Raw genomic sequence first — 27,529 nt, forward strand, 5'->3', positions numbered from 1 at the left:
AGCTACAGTGTTTTGCTTGATGATTACTGGAAATGGGGTCCTTCCCTTGATCTGGATTTGTAGTTGCAACATAAAGCAGGCAACAAATTTCAGTGAGGTCATTCTTAAGCATAAAAAATCCCACGCACTCTTCCATGTTGAGGTTTAAGAAGGACATTTGCTCCCTGGGTAACGCTTTTTACAGTGCCAGCGACCCAGGTTCAATTCCCGCCGCTGTCTGTAAGGAGTTTGTACGTTCTCACCATGTCTGCATGGGTTTCCTCTGGGTGCTCCAGTTTCCTCCCACATTCCAAAGACGTGTACAGGTTAGGAAGTTGTGGGCATGCTATGTTGGCACCGAAAGTGTGGTGACACTTGAGGGCTGCCCCCAGAACACTCTATGCAAAGATGCATTTCACTGTGTGTTTCGATGTACATGTGACTAATTAAAATTTCTTATCTGAAAGCCCTTCTAACCTTCTCCCTTCCATCAGGTTTTCTTGATCTTCGTGTCCTCTGCTGACATTCCCAGCTACAGTGTATTCCAGAGAAACTTCTACTAGGGTAACTGGCTGCAACTGCTTTCTGCAAAAGCATCCAACTCAGCAAAATGTCCTTTGACAGTTGCCATACCAATCCCTGCAGACTTGTGCACCTAGAAACAACTATATGAAACACCAATGGAAAACAAATAAAACTGCAGATCAAATCTGAAACAAAAACAGAAATGCTGGAGGGACTCAAACATTCACTACCTGCAGGAAGAGAAACCAATTAATGTTTCAGATCAATGGCACGTCCTCAGAACTGGGGGAAGTGGATTGTTGACTGTACTCTGGTGCTCTGAAAATCCTCCTTCCTAAAACATGGCTTCCCCTCTGCCATAGCGGATGGAGCTCTCAACTACATTTCCTCTATTTCATGCTCATCTGCCCTCACCCCCTCTCCTGCAGAACAGAACAAGGTACATGTAAATCAAAACCACTAGAGGTCAGAATTTATCTACTTTACAGCAATGCCCAAATAACAGAGGGGCTTTTTAAATTTATGATAGACTTTACTTATTTAACTCTTTCCAAATGAAGAAGCAAAATCACTGCAGAAAACCTTGATTTGCAATTGCCTGTTACAACATCACTGACTCTTCAGGTATGACTCTTCAATTTACGAAGCTACTTTTTTACTACAATGAATAATGTGTCACTCCCTGTAGTACCAAAATTCCCAGAATGCACTTCACTCAACCATAGTTAATGTTAAGTGCAAAAATGATAAATCCTTAGCCATTCAGAGGCAGGTGGTGAATTTTTATCTTTGGATAACTAGGTTGATTGAGGCTAATAAGTGATCCATCCATGGTTTACCAAGGTGGTTAAATATATTATGAGATTAGAAGAGGCATACAATGTTATTAAGGAAATGTACTAAAGAAATGGCATAAACATTACACTTATTTTGTATCATATTGATGATGACTAGATGTGGCAAAAATAATGAGGAAATAAGGATTCAGTGACAATGTGGAACTTTAACATCGTTAAAGGGAAATGCTGGAAATATTAAAGGTTCTCAGGACCTCATGCCCTGGATTGCAAGGTTCTAAAAGAGGCAACTGCAAAGACTGGTTACATTAATAATGATTTTTCAAATTTCTAGATTCTTCAGCAATGCCAGCCAGGTAGGTAGAAAACAGAACTTTGCTTTTCATGAAAGGAGAGGGAGGAAAATAGGGAACTACAGGTGAGTTAGTCTGACATCAGTTATCAGCAAGATATTGTCGTGGATTACCGAGATTCAAGAAATGCCAGGAGGCGCAGAGGATTCCTCAAGAATTTAAACTTTTATTTGCGAACAAAAGCTGTGACAGTCAGAGAGTCAATCACCGATCGTGCTAGATTGCCCACCGACTGCCCGCTGAAGACAGCGCGCAGTCCCCCTTTATAGTACAAGAGTACGTGATTCCAAACATCCAAGCCCAAATAGCAGAAATTAAAAAACAAAACCAAATGGGCAAAAAAACAGAACCAAATGGCTGCACAAAGTAAAATTAGATGCCTAGCGGACATCAGATCTCACCATTTTGAACAACATCACCCCATCACCATATACGGTCAGCCCTTAGTTATCGACAGAACATTACCATATTCGGATACAATAGAACATTAGTTACCCAGAAGAATGTTCTCAATTAGCTTTTTAGTCATCTTATACAGAGCCATTTTGAAAAACAGAACCAAAGTTATCTAGCCATTTTGTATCAATCAATTTAAGCAAATACCAAGCAATTTAAGCATGCTTTCCATATATTTTCCAATAAATCTCCTATAATATCAGAATCCATTATTGAGGATGTGGTAAAATGGCTTTAAAATGATTGCAACATGATTAAGCAGAATCAAAATGGCATCATAAATCTAATAATTCTTATGAGAATGTAACTACCAGGGTGACTAAGGGGGAACTTGTGGAATTCATATATCTGAATTTCAAGAGACTTTTGAAAAGGTACCTTAGAACAGGTTTGCTACATAAAATAAAGGTTCACTGACTTGGCATAATATACTAGCCTGGGCAGAAGTCTAGTTCAAGGACTGAGGCATGTTCTTCCTGTTCCAGAATCTTCCACCAAAGTTACAGAAAAGTGAAACCCCATGGAAACTCTGCTCCACTATTTTCCACTCTTTCCTCCCTCAGCAGGATTTTTCAACAGAAGCAGGAATTCTACTGGGAACTCAATAGCATTATTTACATTAGCCTTTGCCTAGCAAAAATCAGGCCCACAGAGCATTCCGACAAATCTAAAATATCTTCTTAAAAAAGACATCCTGTAAGCAATTCCAGATCATAGACAAATACATAAATCACAAACTCTGAAATAAATTCTGATTTCATCCTAAGTATACTACTCCTTCATTCAACTAATATTTTAGTTTTCGATGTGCTAGTCAAATTGTTGCTCATTCACAAAATTTTCAAACAGGTTAAGATTCTGGGCAACTGCCACAAAACTCTTTTTCTAATAATAGTATTCTGCTGGATTGAACTTTCATTGTGATTTTTGCAAGCTGACTACCATTATACACCTCAAATGTAATTTTTATTACAGCTTGATAATGTAGAGCATATTACCTAATGTTTGTAGGCAAACATCATTTAGAGTCAAGCAAATACTTCTTTACCTTGGGCAGTTCCAATCAATCAAGGATCAGTGTAAAGGACTATCAGTATAAAGGACTATCAAAGAATGCAGTGGGATTTAGATCAGTTACATATATGGGCAGAGATGTGGCTGATAGAGTTTAATCTGGTCAAGTGTAAGGTGTTGCACTTTGGGAGGTCAAATGAAAGAAGCAAGCATACAGTTAATAGGCCCCTTAATAACATTGAGGTACAAAGGGATCTTGGGGTCCAGGTCCATAGTTCACTGAAAGAGACTACGCAAGTGGATAAGGTGGTAAAGAAGGCGTATGGAATGCATGCCTTCATCTGTAGGGGTGTTGCGTATAATAGGGAAGTTATGCTGCAGCTATATAAAACTTTAGTCAGACCATACTTGGAGTATTGTGGGCAGTTCTAGTTGCCCCATTATAGAAAGGATGTGGAGACTGTGGAAAGGGTGCAAAGGAGGTTCATCAAGATGCTGCCTGGATTAGAGGGTGTGAGCTAGAAGGAAAGGTTGGACAAACTTCAGTTGTTCTCCCTAGACCATTGGAGGCTGAGGGGAGACATGATAGAGACTTCTTAAAATTATGAGGCACAGATAGGGTAGATAGACAGAATCCTTTCCCAGGGTAGCAATGTCATACACCAGAGGATATGCTTTTAAGGTTGGGGGGGCAGGGGGGAGGTGGGGAGTATACAGGCGACATGAGAGGCAATTATTTTTCTTAACTCAGAGAGTGGTAAGTGCCTGGAATGGGTTACCAGGGGTAGGAGTGGAAGCAGGTAGTTTGGTGGAGTTTAAGAGGCTTTTAGGTAGACACATGAATATGAAGGGAATGGAGGGATACGAGTGATACACAGAAGGACATTTAGTATAAATTAGCATCAAGATCGTGGGCCGAATGGCCTGTCCAGTACTGTACTGTTCTATGTTCTATGCTCTAATGTACTTGTAGTTCTTAATATGCATTGAGAACAATCCAGTACCATACTTTTAACCGGCAAAACAAAATTCACTTTTACAACCAAATGAAGTACAACCCAAGGAAAAAAGGTGACAGCTTTCATATTAAAACTGATATAGCATTCTCTTCAATCTAACAGGAAGGTCAAAATTAAATTGAAGAATAAGATTGCTGAACAGGTTTATTTATAAATATAAATTAACATAAATGCTGGTAATTAGTATGAAGTTAAGTGGCATCAACAAGTTTCAGATCAAGAAGTTATCCACCATGGAAATATTACATATGCTTTATATAATTCTATACAAAAGTGTATGCATCACAGTCTCTACTTATACATAAAAGTATAGTGCAAAAGCAAATCATCAGTTTCAATTAATGCACAATTATCCAATTTCAATTCATGATACTAAATTCTTTGACAACAGAGAGACTGATAATACTTCCTTCAAGATTACATTGAGATCTAATTATTTCTGGTTATCTTTCGCCCACTGACACTCCTTATTTTCCTTCCAGGTATATTCTTCATTTTCATAGATCTCCTAATTTAAAAAGAATTAAAGTAAGTTACAACATGTGAAACATTCTTAGAGATAATATGTGGATACATAAATTTAAATTTTGAAAACTAAACTTCAAAACCTTAAAATTAAAATCATTAAAATATATAATAAAGGTGGTCTTAATCTTTAATTAGTCGATCCTTTTAGTGGTGGAGGCGGTGGGAGTGTTGTTTCTCCAGTCAATGGAGTTTGGAGTAGAGTGCCATCATCTGCTGTCAGGCACAGAAAGAATGTGCCCACACATTAGAGCCTGCTGCGTGTGATGAGAGTCGCAGTGCTGGGGACATTGGCCATGGAGAGGACACTGGCATTCATTTTTTTTGTGCTGCCAATGGATTTAGAGGATTTTCCAAAACAGTGTTGGCGGTTCTCACCGGCATTTGACTTGCCTGTTGTAGGTAGTCCATGCATTGTTTTCATTATTTGTTCATGGTTTATGCTGGGGCATTTATCATCAATCCATAATTACTCTAAACTAAGGTACCAGCTCTTAGTTGCCACTTAACTGTGTACTGGAGATACAGAGGCCATATGGGCCATTGAACCAGCTGGGGTTTAAGACAATCTAGTAGTTTCGTGATTACCATTTTGAGACTAGCTTTCTTTACAAATTCCGTATTTAGTAAATTACTGAAATACCCAAAGATGCATGGTAGTATTCAATCTCACGTATCCATTGTCTAGTAGTCTGACCGCTAGTCCAGTAATTTAATCAACACACTATCATAGCATTACATACAGTATACTGGAGTGTGGGGGTCATTGTTGCCTGGTAAACCATAAACTTAGTGTTAGATTTGAGGTTTTCATCTTCAGACACACTTTTCCCCAGAAGGCCCAAGGTGTGCTGACACCCTGAAGGCAAAGGGACATTTCATCATCCTTCACTGACATGGCTCCCAAGATACGGAATTGATCCACGTTTTCTAAGGTCGTGAATCTTCATCTATGGGATGGGGGCAAGACTGAAGGATTTGTAGTACAATGCGAGTAGGTTGGCAGAGGAGCTCTGACTTATGGATATTTAATACAAGGTTCATCCTCTCATACACTTCCAAGAATAAGGTCAATGATGAATTAGAGCTCGGCTCCAAGCATGCACATGTGTAAGCATCACCTTAACCCTGCAGTTGGATGACCACGTTCAGGATGACCTTAGTTCTGCAGGGGAACCAAAGGCTGAACAGCAAACCCCTCCACCCACCACCCCACCCTCCATTTATCCTATAGATTAGCTCTACTCCAATTGGAAGTTTTACAGGGGCATGGTTCAAAATTGCAGTCAGGAAGATTAAGATGAGGACTCAAGCCTTACTTGACCCAGTTGGCATTAGGTCCATATGGATGAGTTGGTTTGAATCACACTTCATTCTCTATCCCTCACAGAATGGCATACCAAGTGGGCATCCCAATTTAAAAAGATAGACTATAATCCGTGATAGTTGAATGTCATAAAGGAGGTTAACGTGGTCAGGCATAGCAGTCAATGCTGCTCTTAGCACTTTCCTTGGAGTTATCATGTGGTGACAATCATGTTCATTCTATCTTTTGATGGCTCGAATTCATAATGCAATTCAGGAAGGAGCTTTTCAGCCACTGGGAGAGGTGGCTGAGGAGAACCTTTGTAATGTCTTTTTCCTGTGACAAGCAGTAGGAAGGTCCCTCAGTTGGATCTGTCACCCTCTTGAAGATGGTCACAATTGTAGTATGTCTGGCATACAATCCTTTTCCTCAAAGGTCAAGGATTTGACTTGCATTTGGTTTTTGGTTAGGAATAAATGGTGGGACCACAGGAACCACTATAAACTAAAGGGCTTACAAATGCAGTTCAAGTAGTAGGCATTATCCTTTGCAGGCAGCCATCAACAAGCTATGCATGCAACTCTGTTGTGTGCAGGCATATAACCATATCAGGATTCTGATAAATCCTGAGATCTGGAAGATTTTGAGAATCACTTTACCATGGTCATACCCAAATAATTAAGATGTGGCCAACAGTTGGATTTAGCTGAGCAATGGTGGGCAGAAGTCCTTCTTTGGTAACGCATTTTGCTCAAGAGGGCATCGATGTTTTCTCTGTTATTCCCTTTTACCATAGGTAAAACATTTAAATTGGGGTAGCTAGAGAGACATTCACTATATTAAAAAGAATGGTGGGAGTACCAATGAATAAGCTTAAAATAGTCCTACAATGTCCTGTGATCCGTGAAGCACTTCAAAAATGAAAGAAATACTGAAAAGCACTCTTGAACACTTGTAGAAACATCTCCATTATAATGGCAAGCCATGTTAATCCCATGTCAATATGATGTAAATCCCCTATCTAAAATAAGTACTGCTGGAAATATATATGTATAATAAGCAAAGGGACGGACCTTGCCTTAAAAGTCTTTGCCTCTTTTTCCTTTTAGTTAGGTCTCTCGAACCAGCATACACTGGATGTTAATTGCACAAAAACATCTTCCTCACCTTCACAGGTAGTTAGTTATACAAGCTGAGAATAAATGTGAGCTTCAATTATGGTTAGCCTTAGAGTAAAAATATAAGGTAAATGAAAACGAAACATAGAATAAAAATATAAAATAACCGGGTAAGTAAAATTTGCTGCCAATTTCCTTTTGCTCCTTTTGTACAAGTGCCCCATTTGAATTTCACCTCCCTGATGTCAAAGCTCATACCTTCTTCCATATGGGCACTGTGGCTTTCAAAGTGTCAATGCAATATTTCACGGCTTCAAGGGACTCATTTCTATGTGGACTGGAGATGGCAATGATCACACTTGCTTCAGTCACATTAACTAATCTGCAGAATTACATTAGACAAAATGGAATCTGAAGCAATTAAAAAATAAGAACAATCAACTTAAACTCTAAAATAAAAGTTCACTTTTTTAGAAATACATACAGAGCTAAATAATATTAATCTAGTAAATCCCTGTGGCTGTTTAAAGGGCACCACATTCTGGAAAAATCCAATGTAATATAAAGTGCTTTAACATGCTTTCTTTTCCATTGAAGTCATGGATTCCTGCTATCTAGTACCTGAAAATCTGACCTTTGCTGTCCTAATTAATTATTAGGGCTGTAAATTAATCTGCATTAATACAAGCATAAATAAAAACATTAAGTTAAGGAAGACAAAAGGCAGAACTCCCTGGATGACAAAGGAGATAGAGAATAAATAAGTTGAAGCAAAAGCAAAAAACCAGTGTGTATGCACAAGTAAAATCAGTAATCAGAGGGAGAACCAGGCTTAATATGGTTAACTGGGAGAGAGAGAGTGAAAAGGAAAATAAGACCAAAAAAAAGAGAATTTGTGAAGAGAAAGGCAGTTAATATAAAAAGAGAATGTTTAAGACACCCACAGGCATTTAAATAGTAAGAAGGTGGTGGGTAGGGGTGGGTCTAATTTAGGATCAAGATGTGATCCATGCTTTGAGATGGAATATGTAACAGGGTCACCTAAACTTTTCTGCAAGTCTTTGCTGAAGAAGAAGATGCTGTGAAAATCTTATAAGGCAAGAATATTGAGATAATGGTGTGAAAATTGAAAAGGGGTAGATGCTAGAATGACTGGCTATGTTTGCAGTAAATGTCACCTGGTCTGAATCAAATTCATCCTCATTTGCTGAAATAAAGGGAGACTAAGACTGAAAAATGCTTCCAATAATCTCCTAATCCTCTCCAGATACAATACTGGACAAAAGGCAAATGTGATATGCTTGTTTAGTAACAGTGCAAGCACATGACAGTGACAACAAGCTCGTCAGTTTAACCTTGGGAAAGAAGCGCTTAAAAACAGTTTGCAAAAACAAAACACTAAGAATCTGGAGAAGTTTGGATTAATAAAGGAGAACCAGTGTGGAGTTATTAAAGATGAATCACGTTTAACTTTATTTTTTTAATTTAATTTTTTTTAAATGAGGTGTCAGAGAAGGTTGATGAAGGAAATGTAGCAGAAGTTCTTAATGTGGATTTTCAAAAGGCATTTGGCAAAGCCCCACCTAAGAGGCTGGTTTGCAAATTTAGAGGCCATGGATTAAAAGCATCAGTAACAGCAGAGATGTAAGAAAGACTTGACAGAAAGCAGACAGGCATGGTAATGGTTGTTGTTCAGACTGAAGGCTGGTAAACAGCAGTGCTCGCCAAGGTCAGTCCTGGGACCATTGTTTTTCTTTATTTATATTAATGACTTGGATGTGGACATGCAGGGCAAAACTTCAAAACTGGCAGATGACAGATGGAGCTGTGGTACTCAGGGAGGAGGACAGTAATTGATGCAAGAAGACATGGGCTGGCAGATGAATTTCAGTACAAAACAGCATAAATGATACATTTTAGTTTAAAAAAAGAGAAAGACAATGTAGACTAAATGGCACAGTTCGAAATTGTGTAGGAGTGGGGGTTTTGGATGTGTTTGCACAGATCTCTGAAAGTGACCAGGACATGTTGAGAGAGCAGTTAGTAAAGCATATGGATTTGTCAGCTTCATAAACAGAGCCAGAGAATACAAATGCAGGAAAAATATGTTGAACTTTTAGAAACCAGCGGTTTAGCCACAACAGAGAAAAAGGGCAGTTAAAGGAACAAGGAAAAACAGAAGATGAAAGCCACTAATAATTGACTAAAAACTCCAAACCATCATATATTTTAATTTAAATACATGAAATAAACTACCCAACGACAAGATGAACCTGGGTGATTATTAGTAATCAGCTTAACATGATTTCACACTCTTAAGTTTAATAATGGCACTTTCCATAAAAATTAATCTGAAATATAAATCACGTAACATGACGTGAAAATATTCCTAAATGAAGAGGATAAAGACAGTTTCTTCCAGGGAGACTCATTTACCTTTGTCTGGTGTCAGGTCAAGTCCTGATGTCAGTTTCAAGCTAAATCTACTTCATTAATTTCAATGCAAAGAACATAGCCAAAAACTGAGCTCCAATGAATTCACTACTTAAACTAAACTGTTATATTTTAACATGGGCATGAAGATCTCATCACCAAAAAAATTATTCTTCATCACATTGAACTGTCCTAATTGGCGAAGGATGTTTTTTTACAATCGAAACTTAAGACATAAAGTAGCACAAATTCTTAAGTGTATTTGTTGTAAAATCCCAACTATTGTTTACATATTAAACATTAAACTTAGTATGCACTAAAATACGAAATAGTTAAATCTCACATTTGCTTTAATAAATGCCACAGCTTTAATACAAATCTGCATCATGTTCTGTACGAACAGCAAAGTAGAATAGAAATGTATAATCCTTTCATATTAGTTGCCTGTTCCCTTTCATTCTAACAATTCTCTTCCCAAAGCCACAACGTATTCAGTACCAGTAACTTACCCAAGCCTGTGATGAACACTGATGTGCTGAACTGTTGGCCATTGATTTCTAATATTTCTGCAGATCTTCTTTATTTCAGCTTCAGCCATTGGAATATAAGCTTCATATTCAAGTTGGACAACTTTCTTTCCTTCAAAATGGTTTCTGGTTGTACCTAATAAATGAAATGTATAGCTTAGTCGACTGTTAAAGAGCTATAAAATTATTTACTAAACAGCTCTGAGCACTTCAGACCTCCTGATTCAGGAGACTATCGAACTTCCCTCACCAATCGCTATAGTAGAAGATTTTATGAATGTTTCCTTCTGAAGTGCCAGCTCTGCAACCTTTAACTATCATTCTCTTCTTCTCAACTTCACTCTCTAAGCCCGAAGCATAGTCAATTCTTGGCTTCCAACCTGATGATTTTAATTCCTCTTATTCTTCACATCCCCTTCCATTTGACCACTTGATTATACTAATTTTGTCCTTTGCCCCACAATACTCAACATTTCCTTCTTCCCATGTATTGGTATTGATATTGGTTTATTATTGTCACTTGCACCAAGGTACAGTGAAAAACCTGTCTTGCATACTGTTCATACAGATCAACTCATTACACAGTGCATTGAGGTAGTACAGGGTAAAAACAATTATAGAATACAGAGTAAAGTGTCACAGTTACAGAGGAAGTGCAGTGCAGGTAGACAATAAGATACAAGGTCAAAACAAAGTAGATTGTGAGGTCAAGAGTCCATCTCATCGTTTAAGGGAACCGTTCAACAGTCTTATAACAGTGGGATAGAAGCTGTCCTTGAGCCTGGTGGTATATGCCCTCAGGCTCCTGTATCTTCTGCCTGATGGGAGAGGGGAAAAGAGAGAATGTCTTCACCTTGACCCCAAAAAGGATGATTCCCCATAGGCAATTGCAACTAACATCAGATGTTACAAAAAAGATTTATTCTTGGATATTCTAAATATACAGAAAAATAACTACAAAACAAATGAAACTGACTTGTTTAAACACTTTCTTTGTGATTTATTAATATAAAAGTGCAAGTTCCTTACAGTGCTGATTGTGTATCTGGAAATCTCACATAAATTTGCTTTATTTCAACCATGATGTAGCTTCCAGACTTAATATCACTTTACTCAAATTTGATATTCTTGCTTATCAAACCTATTTACAGTATATACGGTACTTAAAAAACAATGCAGGGCTGTATCAAAGCTATAATAAATTTTGCCCAACTCCATACAATGTTATTAGAATAACTTTAAAACAGAAATTTCATTAATGATAAAAAGATTTGCTTCAATGTAGAAGTTGCAGACTTCTCCCCCTTTCCTGGATATTAGAAAGAACTCCACTGAAACATAAACAAACACTTACTAATAAATATAGACATAAAAATGACAAAGTAGTTTTACAACTGCTTGCTGCAGCTGATAAGATAAATTAAATTTAATCAAGCATTTGAGCTAAAGGAAGCAACATTAAAATCACTGTCATTAGTTTCAATTTCATCTGGAGTCTCACAATGGATTTTAAATTAACGATTATAAAAATACACCTACAAAATATTTTCCACATAAAAAGAATTCTTTAATCAGAACTAATCATTAAGAGATGTTGTTACGCATTAGGCAGTGTGGTTACAGAAATAAGTTAAATAAAACACTTCATTGTATAAATCAAGTTCAGGCTATGGTAGAGATCATTGTTCATTAATATTAAACTGTCATTGCTATGGCAACTGTTTTGTAATCAGGGCAAACATTGGAGAAAGTTGGATCAAAGTAATTCTGATTGGCTGCATTATTAACAGTTCAAAACTATTATTTAACCCTATTACTTTTTTTTAAGGTTCTGCACAGAAACTTGGATCATGGTTAAAATCTTTTGACAAACTTTGTAACTCTACAAAATAAATGTATAATTATTCTGTTATGCACCATCTTCATCTTAATTCCAAATGTGATTTCAGCAAAGTTGTTAACTATGCTTGTTAATTCATGGTTTCTGCATATACCAACATAATTAACATTTTTTATAGTATCAATGCTACAAACAGAGCAAGAGAATGATTTCTGCTGATCAATGTTGTCACGTTCAATTGGTTCCTTAGAAGCAATGCAATCTGGTTACAAGCAGCAAGTTATCCAATATTCATAATAAAATATTCATAAACAGTAACTGCTCACAACTTGGTACATCACACTGTTCTGTAATGCGTTCCAATGACAAGATTTTAAAACAACTGTGAGATTAATACTTTGGGCACTATCTTCATGTTGGAAAACAACTGTAAAGGTAAGAATAATCATACAATGCATTTTAAAGAGAGAAACTATGTTTTTATAGATTGAAAGATAATTTTTTTGGGTTAGACAACTTCTCAAAGCAATTGTCACACTTGTTACATCAATGATAAGGAAATTTTAATGACAGTCATTTATTTGTTGTGAAGCATCAAACCTGAAATGTAAATTTAATTATGTTAACTGTAAGGTACACTGGATATGAAGACTTAACGGCTTAGAATCAGCACCTTTAAATACACATACAAGTTGTTTTAAGTGGAAAAAGTACTTGTACGAAAACAGCATATTAAATAACTGCTGGTGTGAACTTAGAAGTAGATCTTCCTTACGATAGTTAAGACTATTTTGAGGATATTACATCAGAATTGCTTTCACTTGACAATGAACTGTGGGAGACTCTGACATTACTACATATATTGCCAGTCCCTCATTGCCTTAAAAAGCTTGTGAAAGACTGCATTCTTGCATTCCATACAGTGTTGGTGGTCTCACAGTAATATTAGGGAATAAATTCTAAGTTTCTGATCTAATGACATACTTAAGTCAAGATCATGTGCAACTTAGGCTTCTTAAAGGTGATGGCATTTTCATTATATTGTTCTAGTTCTTCTTAAAGGGCAAGCATGGTAGTGTAGCAGTTAGCATAATGCTGTTACAGTGCAAGCGACCCGGGTTCAATTCTGGCCACTGTCTGTAAGGACTTTGTACATGATCCCAGTGACTGCGTGGGTTTCCTCCAGGTGCTCCAGTTTCCTCCCACATTCCAAAGATATACAGATTAGGAAGTTGTGGGCATGCTGTTGGTGCCAGAAACATGGCGACAGTTGCGGGCTGCCCCCAGAACACTCCATGCAAAAGATGCATTTCACTGTGTGTTTCAATATACATGTGACTAATAAAGAAATCTTATCTTATTGGTAAACAAGTCATAGAGGCACTGTTGAAGCAAGCATGGTGAATTGCTGGAGTGCACACCATAAATAAAACAAACCTTAGCCACAGTTTCCATAGTACTGAATATTGATCTGGTTTACTGCTCTCCTTTGAATTGAATCAGGCTTTTTAAATATTGTTGCACTTCATTTATCCATATATTTATCTCCTCGAAAAACTTTCAAGTCAGGAGGTACATCCCTCATGGAAGTAATGGAAGTTCAAAGTTCCAACCTGGCCCATTCAGCCCTACGCATTCATACCGTTTACTCTACGTGCAAGCAAAGAGCTTTCATCACATTTACCCAGTCCATTCTCACATCAGTAGCTTGTCCCTTTATTTAAATTAGTCAACCTTAACGGATATAAGTAAGTTACTAGGAGGTATCAAAGGGCAGAAAACTTGGAAAATTTCGTGCCATTTACAGAGAGTAATCTGGGATTTGTAATGAGAAGGTCAAGTCTGACCAATAAATTTGAATTTCCTTGAGGACATCACTGCAGGGTGCAGAATAGTCTCAATAGATTGTGACTATACGAGATTTATGACCAGGTTCTGCTCTAACAAAAGACAATTGGCAATAATAAGTGTACAGACTTGGAGCTAACCTTGCATTATAGGCCAAGAGGAAGAAAACAGAGCACATGAAATGAATGTGCTCTATTTGAGAGCTGTAACATGATATCACCAGGGATCAGTACTGGAGATTCATACTTAAATGACTTGGATAAAATAGAATGGTAGATCTAAAACTGCAGATGAGAAGTACAGTAAATTCTAAAGTCAGAACATGAAGCTAAAAGAGGATTGACACTGATTAAATGAACAAAACCAAAACACAGTTCAACATGTAAAATGAGAAGCTTTCTAAAAACAAAAGAACTTTCTGAATATCTGTGATGTATAAAGACTACTTAAAAACCTCAGAACTTTGGCAGAAACATAAGCGCCTCCCTCAGCTTCTCATCTTCTGTTTGGACCTCTGGAAGTACGGCATCAACATTTCACCACCCAAGGTCTACTCGCCACCATTGTGCATTAAATCTGCAACATGCTCAAACGTTTGTGGAAATATCTACTCTCACACATTTAAGAACTATTTAGATGAGTACTTGATAGGCCTTGGTATAGAACACTGCAGGCTGAGTGCTGGAAAATGGAATTAATATAGATAGATATTTGATGGCCAACATAGATATGGTGGGATGAAGGGCCTGTTTCTGTGCTGTGTGAATCAATACAATATTTCACTGCATTACAATACTAAATTATTTTTGGATAAAGCTGCATACAGAAAGTAAAATGCATGGGCTACAATTTGCTGGGAAATCCCAGCAGCCCAACACAAACTACCAGGATTTACCTCCTGTAAGCCTCACAAATTTTGGGACTCCTACGTGAACAAAGATGTTCTAAACATGCTGGCTGATTGCTGCCAGTGTTATCCTGGCTACACACCAATGTCAGAGTCCTCAGGAATCTGGCGATGGAATATAAACTTCTGACCATTTCCCAGCAGTCACAATAGGCATCCTGCCTGCTGAACCTGTGCCACACAAGACACAGTATGGGCACAACGAGCATATTTATCTGAATTATGAAGCAGAAAGCAAAAGACTATTTACACCTTTTTGAAATAATTAAATACACTTAAGCAAATTCAACTAAAAAAACGCCTTTCAGCTTTTTAAGATATTTAAATATTACACTTTTAAACATTGTTAATGATTCTTTAAATGTTTTTAAATTAGTTACTTTTTAAGTATATAATTGAATATTTCTAACATGCAGAAGCTTTCTAAGTCATTGAAAGTTCTGACAACCAAAGCGTTGCTTAGCTGGGTATTAGATTTCCCCCCCCCCCCCCCCCCCCCCCAAGGGCAGGGCTTATTCTCATTCCTCACCCCTCACCCCTCATGAGGTGTCCCATAATACTGAATCTGAACAGTTTCAGACAGCAGGTCAATGAAAATGCTGCCACATATGTCCATTACAAGCATGGTTAACTTACCACTTGCTGAAGTTCTAACCATGATATTGGTTAGAAATTAGTAGCAACAAACACATTTCTGGGAGTATGACATTAGCATGTTTATGATAACAATAACATTAGCTAGCTGTTTTAGGAGAAAGTATTTAAACAGTATCTTAGTCCATCTGTGACAAAGTGCTGAATGCTTCACGTCCAGTGGACTAACTTTAGTGTAGTTACTGTTGTCAGATACGCAAACATACAATCAACTTTTGCATAACTTAGATCACACTAAAAACAACAATTGTAATGAATGATAAATTAATCTTGATAGTGCTGGTTGAGGAAGGCATGCTGGCATGGAAACTGAATACGTCAATGGACCTCAGTTTACTTCACCTGAATATGTTAATGGACCTCAGTTTACTTTCCCATCTGAAAAGGTTGGCACTTTTAATGCTGAACTGCCTAAGTTTGCAATAGTATAGAAAACAACACAGTTTCTCTTGTGAAATATTAGTGCACAAACAATAAAATAATTTCTTCAATGAGTTGACAGGTGGTGAAGATTATGAAAATGCTTTAAGCAACAGTAAAGTGCATTGTTTGGCAACCTTGCAGAGAAAAATGTTATTTTCATCCAAGCCAGAGGAAAACCACTTCAATATATTTGTGAAGTACTTAAATAAATGAAATATCACACATCCTTGCATTAACTTTAAATTCATACATGTCTGATTGATAAATAACAAAGAAAAATATTTATGTTTCATTTTAGTGCATGAAGTAACTTTAAATATATGGATAGAGACATATTCAACTGAGTTGCTGAGATCTTCATTTGATTCATACAACAAGAAGATGCTGTACAAGAGCTGCAGCAGGCAGTGGGGAGAGAAAAATCAGTAGACAGACATGTCTGAACAAATATGGGAACGTGCTACACTGGCCACTGTAAAAGGACTGAAAACAAATCATATGCCTGCTCTCTCCTCTGATCATAGCATGTGCAAAGTAAAGAGATTAAAATATGCCCCCATCCTGTTTTCTTCATGCATACATAATCAGTTTTTGGCCAGCCTTTATGCCTCCTTCCAAGTAAGCAACCAATGCAAGTTTCTATGTGATTTATCTCTCTAATGTTTTGCCAGAATACTGTTGGCAGTGCACACCCTGCTTTTCCATTGGGCCGCCATTTCAGTGTTTAGCATTACATTCTGGAATCTTGCATCTAAAAACCATGACCCAGCCAAGTGACGAATTTTTGCTTCACAAGTTGGCTTAGTGGCAGCTGCTTTGTACTTAACCCCAATTACTTTCTTCTCAATTTATCTTTCCAGCTGATACTCAGAATCCTGGAAAGACTTTTGAGGATCTAAATTATTCTGTTATTTTCAGTCTACCATTTGCATTAAATTTCTGAGTGCAATTAGCAATCATTAACCTATTGCTGTTTGCGGTCAGTTTTGGCTAAATAACAGTACTTTCTCTTCTGGGTTCACACTACAATTCGGACTTGAACACCTACTCAGCAATGATACTCCAGTCAAGTATTGAGAAAATGCTGAATCACTGAGGGTGACACCTTTCAAACAAGTTGACATACCAGGGACCCGCATGCTGCCCTTTCAAGCAAACGTGAAATCATGACCCAATATCCTCTAACCAAGCAAAATAAAAGATTATCTGGTCAGTTTTATTTCATTAAAATGTGTGTCCATGATGTACATCATGGGACAGTAGTGACTACACTTCCAAAATACTTCACTGACTATGAAGCACTGTAGGACATTAGAAGTCATAAAAAGGCAGTATCTACAAATGTTGCAAGACCATTAAGTACTTCAATTCGTATGTTTAGCAATGACATACTGGATTCCCCAACTCCTCTTCTGTCTATATGAATCATCAGCTTCACTGGCAATCAAAGTAATGATATTACCAGTCTGTTTTGAACATCCACCACACTCTTGTTATTTTACAAATATGCCATGAATGATTTTATGTTCATAAGATCATGGTCAGAAATGTCCTTCCAGTTGTTCCAGCCACTGATGGAAATCACGGGAAGTGCAATATTACCACTACAGACAGGGATAAAGCAGTATTTGCCAATATTAGTGGAAAATCTCGGCACTAAAAGCAGCAGCTCCCAGGTTAAATATTTGAGGGAGTGTATAATACAGTGAATTTTCTGAAAATAAATTTATCTAGGATGGCAAAACAAAATTTTGAAAATTCACAGTTAATAACAAAACTGGCATATACTGTACATTTATAAATTTCTCTAAAATGTTCCAAATATTTGATGACTTTAAACTCCAGGTTCCACACTTTCGCTTCTGTACAATATATTAATCCTATCCAGCAAGAAAACATCAAATGGTTTTTGTCCATCTGATTATAAAGGCACCATACATTTTTTTTTATTATTTCTGTTACACCTTTGGTACTTTCGAGATCTTCCCTCTACTCAGTGGGATTCTTTCCTTATCCCACTATAAAATTTCAGATGCATTATATCTCAATGTCATTGACCAATTCTGCTGCTGCTGTTAATTTGTAGTGTCTTACTGAGTTTCAGATTGATTGGTTTATTCTTGACCGAATTCAAATAAGCTCACTTTAATCTCATATTCTTCAGTTTTCTTGTTCAGAACTTCTTAAAAGTGTTTGATTTAGTTTTAAGCCTTGCCTTCTGCGGTCAAATTCAAAACTCTTAGTTTGCCTTTATCCAACAAAAATCATCATTGCAGACCTCCCTACCAGCCACCAGCTTTGCTTTGTTGGATTATTTATTCAATTCTCTTAGGACTTACAGCACAATCCTTGATTTCTTTACAGTAAAAAGTTTAGTCTTTAGTTCTTCCCGCTATTTGTATGTAACAAGATAATACTAATAGGTTTCCAAAGATCATCCTCTATTCATAAGTGTTATGTCTCTCCATTTTAAAACCAAAGCCCAACATTTTCAATTTCTGATTAACAAACTGGCATTTGTTAGGTCAATTCCATCTACACACATTGCACTTTATTTATGGCTTGTAAATTATTGGTTCATCATCCTCTTCTATTTCTCCATCATTGTTTTACATGCATTCGTTATTTTCACCCCACTAATGTTTACCAACGTGTTCAATCTAATGCTTAATGGGGCCATCTCCATATGTAGATAGTGTTATTACTACTGCGAGGTTGTAATCATTTTGGTTTACAAGTCAGCAAGAATCCAGAAGATGTAAATGTATCTTCCAATGCAATAATTCTATCCCAGTTTCTCTAAAGTTGAATACCCATCTAAAAATGATGATGTGAATTCTAAGGAACTTGTGTGCATTTATAATGTTTAAGATATTGCTCCCCTTCATGTAAAAAACAAAGACAGAAAATGCTGGAGATACTCAGCAGGTCAGGCAGTGCGTCTGGAGAAACACTATTAATGCTTCAGAGCATCTGAAAGGTGAAAAGACCTGTAATATTAATTCTGATTCTCTCTCCACAGATCCTGCCTGACCTGCTGAGTACCTCCAGCAATTTCAGTTTTTATTTTAGATTTCCAGTATGTGCAATTTTTTTTTGTTTTTAAATCACAATATCAAACGCATTTTGATCATATCAGTTTGAAGATACTACATTTCAACGTTTCACACTAAGAACAGAATTAAATTAAAATGTCACCAGATTTAACTAAATTATCTTTTCTACAGATTCTGAATATTCTGTTGCATATCAATAAGTAAGCTAGCATTGGAAGAAGTAAAATCAAAAAGATTTAAGGATTGGAAAAAATAGAGGAAGCAGGAGGCACAACTGGTGTCATATTGGAAAGACAAAGACAACAAAGTGCATCTTGCGTTAGTTTTAGGATGGAATTGTTTCCAGTCAATTAACAATATGAAAGTTGGCTAAATTAATGTGTGACCATAAACTGGAGAAATAAAAATTGTTTTCTAATACATAAAGCAAGAAATTGGGTAAGATGGAAGTAGCTGAAATGTGGAAAATTCCCACTGCCAAATCTGCACTAATTTTGGCAAAACTAAACAGACCATGTCATTTCCTGCTTTACCCATCACAGCCAAATTTAAATAATTTAAACCAATGTAAAATATTTATAAGCTATCCCCACTGTAAAATACCCTTACTCTTGGTCACACATTGTCAAAATAAATTTTTAATGGCTTACTAAGCCATAATTACTGCTAAGCAAACTATCTGATCATAAGATTAAATTTATGCAATTCTCTCAATGAATATAACAAATATTTAATTGAGCTTCGACTTGTATCATACAAGTGTGTTCTAATCTTTATTCAAAATTCTGTAAAATGTAAAGTAAATTATAAATTATTCCCTAGTTTCCTGTCTGTGAGAAGTATTGACAGCTCACCCAATTTGAAGGCAACATAACTGCTGACTCGTTGAATTCCCCAACGTGAAACCCAGTGCACTTTCTGTGGTGGTGTCTTTCAAATGAGCCTGTGCCTACCTTCTCAGGTGACAGTTTGAAAGAGACCAGGGGAGTTCCCTGTCACCTGGCCAGTACTTGGTGCACTATCACAGAAAGAGAGCCCACTCATTATCACATTGCTCCTTATGGAATCTTGCTGTAATTTTTGAAATTAAAAAAATTGCAATATGTAAATCGTTCATAAATTCATTAGAACTAGGGGCTCCTCCAGTGTAGAAATAATCCATCCTCTTCTACAGACCTTATTTTTAATCCTTTCAGCACTGGTAGCTGTGCCATCAGGTGATAAGGCTCTAAGCTCTGGAACCTTCTTTCCAAAATTTTCTGACTCACTGCTTTTCTCTCCTCCATTAATTTTCTCCTTAAGACCCACCTCTTCAATCAAACTTTTGATCACTTGTCCAAATATATCCTTAAATGATTGAGTATCAAAATCTGTTTTTCGCTAACACTCATGTGAAGTGCCATCAGACATTGCACTACATTTGAAGTGCAATATCAAGACAGTTGTTATGCCCAAACCAACATTTCATTTTCTTTTCCTTAATTTCATTAGCTTCTTTTAATGCTGTCACTTAAAGCTTTTGCTATGAGTCATATAACATACCATCACCACCCGCAAAATCAGCTATTTAGATAGCAGTCTGATGAACAGTGAAGGGTAGCATCGTATTACAGGAAGGGTGGATGAGGTCACTTTTTTGCAGCTCCTATCACATATGAGGAATGTCGTCCTTTTTCTAGGGATGCAACTGTGACAAATAGGGAATCTTCTAGAGTAATTAAACTGTATATAAATTAAATAATGAATTTTGCATTTAACCCAAACTAAAAAAAACTATGGCTTCAAGGCTGTTGATGTGTTAACATCCCATAATATCCTGGTGTCAAAAACACTACATGTCTTCTTATGAATAATTTAAACCCAGTCCAAACAAGTTCAAACCATAAATGAAATTTTATATTTTATCATAGAGACATGATCTGAGAAAGCATTCAATGGAAATATGTAAATAATTAATGTGTTAGCACACACTGAAGAGGAAGCCAATTGTTACAATTCCAGATTTAAAGAACAATGACTAAACATCGACATTCAATAACTGTATTGTTATTATCAATCAGATAGTGCAGACAAACAGTACTCAGAAATTGAACTAGCTGAATGAGTTATTTTCCAACTGACAGAATGGAAATCAAGAGCAATTTCCTTGAAGCAGCGGTTACCTGGACCTATGGTGAAATACCAAAAACAAGCAGAAACTGATCTGTTTTGAATATCAACTGTTCACTTGGGAATCCACAATCATACTTTTACATCACTGCTGTTTACCATTTAAAAGTTAAAGCAATAATATTTCAAACTGTCACAAAGCAAGATCCTCCCGAAGCTCATGAATCCAAGAATCTGATTGTTAATCATGGAAAAAAACAGTTCCTGCTATTTCTAGAAAAGTGGGATAATTAAATCATTGGAACAAACAGGAAAAAAAACTATTTCTACAGCACGTCTCTTTAGACGGATTTGTACAAAATAAGATTTTCCAAATTTGACGCAAATCACTAAACAATGTTATGCTTCTTTTCACCATTCACAGATGTTCTACATGTTTATTGCAATCTGCCTTTACCCTTACAAAATCTACTAAATAACATAGGACACCCAGCAAGACCAGTAAAACTCAAAAGTAATCAGAGCTTGAGGAAATGGTAGCTTCACAAAAGAAATACACAATAACTAACTAGTAACTACATAGGTGTTAGCCTTTACATTATAAGAATATATTAAGCAAGGGACAAGCAATTCCCAAAGTAAGTAGAGAAAAAAATATAGTTATCCTATTACACAGTGGCAAAGGCAGAAGCCTGGGGCAGGGCCACAGGTTTACCAGATCAATTTCTAAATCACAGATGGTACCTGGTACAGAAATATCAGCATGCTCTAAAGGTAGAAGATGAAAGACTAGGACGATTGCCAATTCCCAATTCTAATGTTAAGAACATGAAATTCTGAAAACATCTGCGGAGAAGGGAAGGCCTTAAACTTGCCTTCCCTTCTCCGCAGTTTAAGGCTTCAGAGCTAAAAAAGTAGTCAGAAATATAGAATTCAAAAAAATCTCAAGTAAAAAGGATAAAAGGAACACCAAAAAAAGCCAATATCCGCTACTTGTCAAACAAATCTACTGCCTAGATATCTTTAGAAGTGATTCATTGAATCAAAAATGCTATAGGCAAAATACTAAATTAGACATGTAGACAGGAAACTTCAATCTACAATGGATTAAAGAAAGTTATTTACAGAACTGGAAGTTTCTTGGATGACCGCACATTCCTTTTCAAAATATTTGTGAGCCCCCATCTCTGCAACTTCATGTATTCCCAAGAAAATTATTTCTCATTGAAGATTTCATATCGCTGATAATTATTTCTATTACTTTTTTTTAAATTAGGCAATGGCTGATCTCTATTTTGAACAATTAGGTTTATTCTGTCTTTATTATAGATTATTGCAAACTATTTAGCAATACATAGATTTTCAGCAATGCATTTAAGACATTGTCAGGACCAATAACCTTTACTACATATACCATTTTCAGTGGCATCTTAATGTCGAGCAGAATAAATCAATTTTTTTTGGATACTGACATCAGTGATGAGGACTTCAGAATGAAACAGTTTAGAATCATCCACTCAACATTTTAGGTTAAGTCACTTGCACATTTCAAGTCTCTTATAATCAGTACACTAGATTTTATTGGTTGCAGTAACCCTCCAAGTTCACAAATCACATTCACAAAGCAATGTTATTGGAGTCAATGGTATCCTACACCGTGGGAAGCCAGCAATCCTTTCAAAGCCACATCTACATGTTGCTCCCTAGCAAGAGAGAATACCATGTATTCAGCTTCATTGAAATGGCATCTGTAATTTTAATTCAACAAAATGTGTGAGAAAAATGCGAGATGGTGCAGATTTTTCCAGCCTGGTGCAAGCCTGATACAGAAAAGCTAATGGCCACTCTGATATGAACAGCAAAATCATTTCTTATCTTGTTCTGATATTCAAGTTATCGTTGGAGTATGTGGCTTCTCAAAGAGAAGACATTCTTATTGATTCACAGGCATCTCCCATATCATTCTTTAATGGGGTACACAGCAAATTGCTCCCTGAACCATGTTTGTAACATGGCCTGCGACAGAGAGCATTCAACCCCTCCCACCCCAACCTCTTCAAGTGAGCTGATGCTGGTCTGCCTGCCTCTGGCTCATTCTCCTTATTCTATTACCCTCAGAGCAACAGCTACTGAAGCACCAGGGTCACGAATGGTTACTGCTGAAACCTTGAAGTCAAGACAAACTACATTAGCTCCAGCCCACCACTCCCATAGATTTAACCAATTAAAAAGCAGCACTAAACAGAAATCAGAAATAAGACAGAAAAATGCTGGGACCAACCTGATGAATATTTCCAGCATTTTGTTTTATTTCACATTCCCAGCATTCTGCTTAAAGTATAAATAAATCAGCAATTAATCCAGAAACACTTGATGATCCCTTTAAACAAGTGTAGTGGGAGTTGGGATGGGAGGAACATTTTTCTTCCCATTACTAAATGCTAGATTCTCCTTACATGCTTAATACATTAATCCTCCAGTTACAGTTAACATTAAAGTAGCATGACACAGATTGATGTCACAATCTGCATACTCTGCATATATTCAGGTGGACTGATAGCACACACATCACATACTACAAATATGCATCGACATCAGATGTCAAACTGGAAGCAAATCAACACCCAAGATACCCCAACAGGTGGATGTTGATGCTATATGCCTTCCTCTAAGTTATGTCCAAAATCAAAATGTCTAGGTTCATCAGTTATAGCAGGAAGATGGTAGAGATCAGTTGGAGCTTTCTTTGATCTCATTTGACCTGAAACCATAAAACTTGATTAGGATTAGAGACAACACTGAAGATTTTGTACCTATTTTCAGTTGATTATACACCAAACTGCCTTACCTGTGTTTAGCCTCTCCAGCTAGTGATACATACACAAGGAAATGGTAATCATATAGTCATACAGCACATTAACAGGCCTTTCAGACCATTGATTCCACTTCAACCATCAAGCAAACATTCAAACTAATCCTACTCCAATCTCATGTTATTTTCACCAAAATTCCATCAACTCCCCCAGATTCTATCACTTGTCTACATATTAGGGACAATTTACAGTGGCCTAGTAACCAACAAACCTGCACACATTTGGAATGTCTGAGGAAACTGAAGAACCTGGGAGAAACCCATGCGGACTTCACACAGACAGCACCAGAGGTCAGGATTAACCAGGTCATTGAAGCCGTGAGGCACCAGCTGTACGAGTGCTATATGTTTACAGGTGAATTTGATTCCACAACTACTACAAAAATCAGGCTGCTTCTTGACTAGCATCTTAGAAGGTTTTATCAATTTGGCATTAGATCCTGAATATAGAAGGAGGAATTTGAGATAATGCCCAAGTTGTCCTTGTTAAAGAAAGAAATTGAACAGATCAATGAATTCATGTCAAGGTTACTGGTCCAGTATTGAAATCAATTGATTAGCATACCCAGAGATATTGTCAACTGAAATACTTACTGAAACTGAAAATTAAATAAGTTGCAGATACTGGAAATCTGAAATAAAAAACAGAAAATGCTGGAAATACTCAGTAGATCAGACCACATCTGTGGGAAGAGAAACGGAGTTATTTTTTCTGGTCAAAGACGCTTCATCAGAACTGGGAAGGAGAAAAGAAGCTTATTAAGCAGCAGAAGGGTGGGAGAGGCAGGATGTCTCTGAAAGGGTAAAATCGAGCTAACCATGGGGATAAGCTGTAAACAAGGTTATCTGGTCAATGAGTGAACGAGAGCAGTTAAAGAGTGAGAACATAAACAAAAGTTGTAGAAATTGCAAAATGCAGAATCAGTCATAGAGTCAGAGAGTTACACAGCACTGAAACAGGCCCTTCAGCCCAACCAGTCCATGCCAACCAAGATATCCATCTAAGCTAGTCCCATATGCCCGCATTTGGCCCATATCCTTCTAAACTTTTCCAATCCATGTACCTGCCCAAATGCCTTTTAAATGCTGTTAATGTTCCTGCTTCAACCACTTCCTCTGGCAGCTCATTCCATATACAGACCACCCTCAGGGTGATTAAGTAGGCCCTCAGATTCCTATTAAATCTCTCCTCTCTCACCTTATACCTATGCCCTCTACTTCGTGATTCCCCAACCCTGGGAAAAAAAGACTGTGTGTATTCACCCTATCTATGCACCTCATGATTTTTACGCCTCAATAAGTTTACCTCTCATTCTCCTATGCTCCAATGAATAAAGTCCTAGCCTGCTCAATCTCTCTCTATAACTCAGTCCCTCGAGTCCCTCATAAATCTTTTCTGAACTCTTTCTAGCTTAATGACATCTTTCCTACAGTAGTGACCAAAACTGAACGTCTTGTACAATTGTAATGTATCATCCCAATTTCAGTACTCAATGTCCTGACTGAAGGCCAGCATCCCAAAATCCTTTTGCACCACCCTGCCTACCTGTGACGCCACTTCCTGAGAACCATGTACTTGTACTCCTAGGTCCCTCTGTTCTACAGCACTTCCCAGGGCCCTACTGTTCACTGTGAAAATCCTACCCTGATTTGTCTTCCCAAAATGCAACACCTCACATTTATCCAAATTAAACTCTATTTGCCATTCCTAGGCCCACTTACCCAGCTGATCAAGATCCCTCTGTAAATCCTGATAACCATCTTCACTGACAACAACAGCAGCTATTTTAGTGTCATGTCTAAACTTACTAACCATGCCTTGTATGTTCTCATCCAAATCATTTATATAGATGGGCCTAGCACGACCCAAGGCACACACTAGTCATGGGCCTCCAGTCCAAAAAAACAACCTTCCATCATCACCCTCTGCTTTGTACCAACAAGCTAATTGTGTATCCAATTAGCTAGCTCTCCATGGATCCCATGCAATCTAACTTTCCATAGCAGCCTACCATGCAGAACGTCAATAAAGGCCGTACTGAAGTCCAAATAGACTATGTCTACCACCCTGCCTTCATCGACCTTCTTGGTTACTTCTTCAAAAAACTCAAATTCGTGAGACATGATCTCCCATACACAAAGCTGTGCTGACTATCCCTAATCAACCCCTATCTTTCCAAGTGCATTTATATCTTATCCCTCAGAATCCCCTCCAGTGACTTACCTACCATAGATGTTAGGTTTACTGGTCTATAATTCCGAGGTTTTTCTTTGCAGCCCTTCTTAAAGAGCAGGAAGATGTGCCTGGAAGGTAAGATTGGGCAAACAGGGGGAAAAAAAAGGGAAAAAAAAACAAACAAGCTGATCCAACATCACAGACGGATGAATGATACAAATACAGAAATCAAGTTAGTTGAGGTGGTAGAATTCAATATTTAGTCCAGAAGGCTGCAATGTGCCCAGACAGAAGATGGGCTGCTGTTACTCAAGCTAGCAAAGGGCCTCATTGCAACATTTCCCCACTTTTTTCTCTTTTTCCTCTAGAAGTGGAGGACTTGCCCAGCCTGACCTGCCAGGCACATCTTCCAACTCTGCATTTCACAACTCCTACATCCCTTTGTCTATGTTCTCACTCTCTAACTGCTCCCATTCACTCATTGAACAGATAACCTTGTTCGGAACTTATCTCCATAGTCACCCAGTTTTACCTAATTGGAGACATCCCTCCTCTCCCAGCTTCCCTGTAGTTTAATAAGCTTCTTCTGTCTCCTTCCCAGTTCTGGCGACACGTCTTCAACTTGAAATATTAACTCTATTCCCACAGATGCAGCCTGACCTACTCAATATTTCCAGCATTTTCTGCATTTATTTTACTTACTTAAAGTTCAAGTTCAGACTACTGCATCCATTCAGTAAATATCTATAACTACAGATTCAGCTGACACCTAGGAAAATAAAGTTACCCTATTGATCACACTGTGCTCAAATTCAAGTGAGACAACTCTACAGCTTACCCATAAACAAAGATACCGCTCCACAAGATGGAGATTTTATTGATTCTGCCACTTCATCTATGGAAAGCTTCTCAAAAGTCACTTTTATCAGATCCCTGGGTTCATCTTCCAGTTCGCCCATGGTAACTGGAGGAAAGAGAGACATCATTTAATGAGCTGTAAATTTACCTGCTTCTGTTGACTACCCATCGGACTGACTTTTGAGCAAAGTTGTCCTTATATACACTTCAGTATCAAGTTACTTCAGCAATTCAGAATCCTTTTGAAATTATTAATAAATTAATTAAAAATTTCCTTGCATCTGTTCTGCATCAGTAATAAACTTAAATGATGCTCTATTCCTTGGATATCATCATCCAAAAAATGCTTCTGTTTCCAAACTGTTTAATGCATTGCTTGGCAACTTAACTTGCTGAGAGAGAACAAGAACATGTGTAGAAATACCTTCAGGGGAAATTGATAAAAATTGATAAGTACTTCATGCTATATATCAACACACCCAACATAAATGGCTGGTGCACAAGATAAGAGCTCTGGTATTGGGGATGTGTGCTAAAATGAATTGAAGACTAGCTATCACACAGAAGACAAAGAGGCAGAGTAACTGGGCTTTTTTCAGGCTGGAAGGATGTAACTAGGAGTTCCATAAGGATCAGTCTTGGCTCTCAATTCTCTACTATCTATATTAATGATTTGGAGGAGGAGGAAGAAGGGGGTAAGGTATCCAACTTTGCTGATGACACAAAAATAGGCA

The 27,529-nt window shown here is 37.4% G+C and overlaps 2 protein-coding genes across 2 annotated transcripts in view; both read right to left on the bottom strand.

The window, feature by feature from the left end:
* Positions 1 to 1,806: 1,806 nt before the first annotated feature.
* Positions 1,807 to 26,896, bottom strand: LOC127582750 (molybdopterin synthase catalytic subunit). Its single transcript, XM_052038322.1, has 4 exons — positions 26,776 to 26,896; positions 10,035 to 10,188; positions 7,351 to 7,474; positions 1,807 to 4,651 (listed from the first exon to the last, which is right to left on the bottom strand). The coding sequence occupies exons 1-4, from the start codon at positions 26,894 to 26,896 to the stop codon at positions 4,577 to 4,579; spliced, it is 474 nt and encodes a 157-aa protein (XP_051894282.1). The 3' UTR covers positions 1,807 to 4,576.
* Positions 10,048 to 27,529, bottom strand: part of LOC127582756 (molybdopterin synthase sulfur carrier subunit) — a 28,285-nt gene continuing 10,803 nt past the window's right edge. The window contains exon 4 of the mRNA XM_052038332.1: positions 10,048 to 10,188. The gene's annotated coding sequence lies outside the window, so the exon portion shown is untranslated. The remainder of the gene's footprint in view (positions 10,189 to 27,529) is intronic.

Source organism: Pristis pectinata, chromosome 2 (genome assembly GCF_009764475.1).
Source record: "Pristis pectinata isolate sPriPec2 chromosome 2, sPriPec2.1.pri, whole genome shotgun sequence".
Lineage (NCBI taxonomy): Eukaryota > Metazoa > Chordata > Chondrichthyes > Rhinopristiformes > Pristidae > Pristis > Pristis pectinata.

Excerpts from the sequence above, each read along its gene's own strand:
- LOC127582750 (XM_052038322.1), bottom strand. The coding sequence starts at position 26,896 with ATGGGCGAACTGGAAGATGAACCCAGGGATCTGATAAAAGTGACTTTT. Across the intron at positions 7,475-10,034 it reads AGTGTTCATCACAGGCTTGG|ATTAGTTAATGTGACTGAAG; the intron begins GTAAGTTACTGG and ends GTAATTCTGCAG. Across the intron at positions 4,652-7,350 it reads CAGTGCCCATATGGAAGAAG|GAGATCTATGAAAATGAAGA; the intron begins GTATGAGCTTTG and ends TTTTTAAATTAG.